Source organism: Echinops telfairi, unplaced genomic scaffold (genome assembly GCF_000313985.2).
Source record: "Echinops telfairi isolate 266 unplaced genomic scaffold, ASM31398v2 ScPeMD7_18;HRSCAF=68, whole genome shotgun sequence".
Lineage (NCBI taxonomy): Eukaryota > Metazoa > Chordata > Mammalia > Afrosoricida > Tenrecidae > Echinops > Echinops telfairi.
This window is the reverse complement of record NW_022103915.1, coordinates 98469435-98471610: the sequence shown is the minus strand read 5'-3', so window position 1 is coordinate 98471610 and position 2176 is coordinate 98469435. Positions and strand designations below refer to the sequence as shown.

Below are 2176 nucleotides of genomic sequence, written 5' to 3'. Positions count from 1 at the left end.
AAGATATGCTCCTGTGGTGTTGAGGAAAGCAGACATCGACCTCACCGAGAGAGGAGGAGAGCTCACTGAAGACGAGGTTGAGCGCGCGATCACCATCCTGCAGAATCCACGACAGGACAAGATTCCAGACTGGTTCTTGAATAGACAGAAAGATGCGAAGGATGGCAAATACCGCCAGGTCCTGGCCAACGGTCTGGACCACAGGCTCCGGGAAGCTCTGGAGCAGCTGAAAAAGATCGGCGCCCACAGAGGGCTGCGCCACTTCTGGGGCCTTCGAGTTCGAGGCCAGCACACCAAGACCACTGGCCGCCGTGGCCGAACTGTTGGTGTGTCCAAGAAGAAATGAAGACTATCAACCTTGTCTATTAATAAATAGTTTATACACACACACACACACACACACACACACACACACAAAGAAAAGAAAATGATGATGGCTGCATATGTGCCAATATGCTTGACACACTGGAGGAATGTATGGATTGTGTTAAGAGATGTATGAGCCCCCAATTAAAGTATTTTTTAGAACAAGAAAGCATACTTCTGAAAATCCAGGTATTGAAAACCCTGAGAACACAGTTCTGCTTTGATACATATGGGATCCGTTCAATGGATTTTAAGACAACTGTTTGCCTTGTGTTTTTCACTATTCCCACCATAGAGGATTTCATTATTATTCATCGGGGAAATTCAAGTCAAAATCACAATTTATTACCACTTCACACACACTAGGATACGAAAAATCAAAAAGCTGGATACTAACAAGTTTTGGTGAAGATGGGGAGAAATCCACTGCTCAGATACTGCCCATGGGAATACAGCCAAGAACTCCAGAGCAACTGTCATTGAGTAGATTCTGACTCATAGCGGCCCGTGTAGTTTCCCAGGCGGTGTAAATATCTATAGGAACAGAAAACCTCATTTCCTTCCATGGAGCAACTGGTGGGTTTGCACCCCCAAACTTGCAGACAGCAGTCCGATGCTTACCAGACAGCGCCACCAGGGTTCCTTATGGGAATGTACAGAAAATATATACAGATACAGTCACTTCTGGAAACAGTCAGAGCTTCTCAAGCAATTAAGCATAGAATTACCAAATGATCCAGCCATTCCACTGTTAGGCATAGACTAAGAGAAATGAAAACATGCCCACATAGGAACGTGTTCATAAGTTCAACAAAATCATTTGTAAGAGTCAAAAGGTAGATACAACCCATATGCCCACCAAGTGATAAATGGCCACCCTAGGTGGGCTTTGTGTCTGCCATCCTTCATTTAGCAAAATGTTTTCCAGGGTCAGCCATGGGGTAGTATGTTTCATTCTTTTCTTCTTTTTAAACTTAAAAAAGAAAAAAATTAAATAAGGAGAATTCTTTCATGCAGAAAGAGCTTGTACAATCACATATTTGAAAGGAGAAACAATAGGTATTGGACCTGGACATAAGGGCGAAGGGCAATTGCCACTACTGGCCTGGAGATCCTGTGGTTCAATTTCCCAACCAAGGTGAAAGTTTTCAAAAAAATTATGTGCTTGACACAATGGATGGATGGATGGATTGTGATAAGAGTTGTATGAGCCCCCAATAAAATGATTTTTTTAAGTTAAAAAAAATAATGTATAGGCAAGTTGCACATGACATGTTTAGCCATCGTCTGCCCTTTCACCTTTCAGATATCTGGTCTACATGAAAAGATAAAGAGAGGAAAGACCAAAATAGACAGTAACAAAAGGAAATAAAACCAAACAAAATCCTCTCAAAACCAAGCTCCAAACTCCAAACCATTTACTGTGCAAGCTGAAGTTCAAAGCCTCAAGTGCAGAATCCCCTTAAACCACGGAAAGAATTTGTCCACACTGAAGCTTCATAGACATTTCCACGCGTGGCTTCGTAATTTGCTGAGGATGGCACGTTGGGGGCACTGCCGCCATCTTTATGCTTGTACCATGCTTTCTTATAGCCAAGTAACATTTCATTGAATAAATATATGATTGTGTGACTATATCCATGTATGAACATTTCATTGGATAATATATTTTATTTATCCATTAATCAGTCGATGGACATTTGCTTGGATTGCTTCCTCTTTGGGGCCCTTATAAACAATTATTTTATGAACATTCATTAATTAACTGTACATACTCATATAAGCTGAGCTTTTCAGCACATTTAAAAAA

At 41.3% G+C, this 2176-nt stretch overlaps 1 protein-coding gene across 1 annotated transcript in view; it reads left to right on the top strand.

The window, feature by feature from the left end:
* The window catches only part of LOC101652758 (40S ribosomal protein S18-like), a 30394-nt gene extending 30008 nt beyond the window's left edge, over positions 1-386 (top strand). The window contains exon 3 of the mRNA XM_045287676.1: positions 4-386. Coding sequence (XP_045143611.1) covers positions 4-346 — 343 coding nt within the window. The 3' untranslated portion in view covers positions 347-386. The remainder of the gene's footprint in view (positions 1-3) is intronic.
* The last annotated feature ends 1790 nt before the right edge of the window (positions 387-2176 follow it).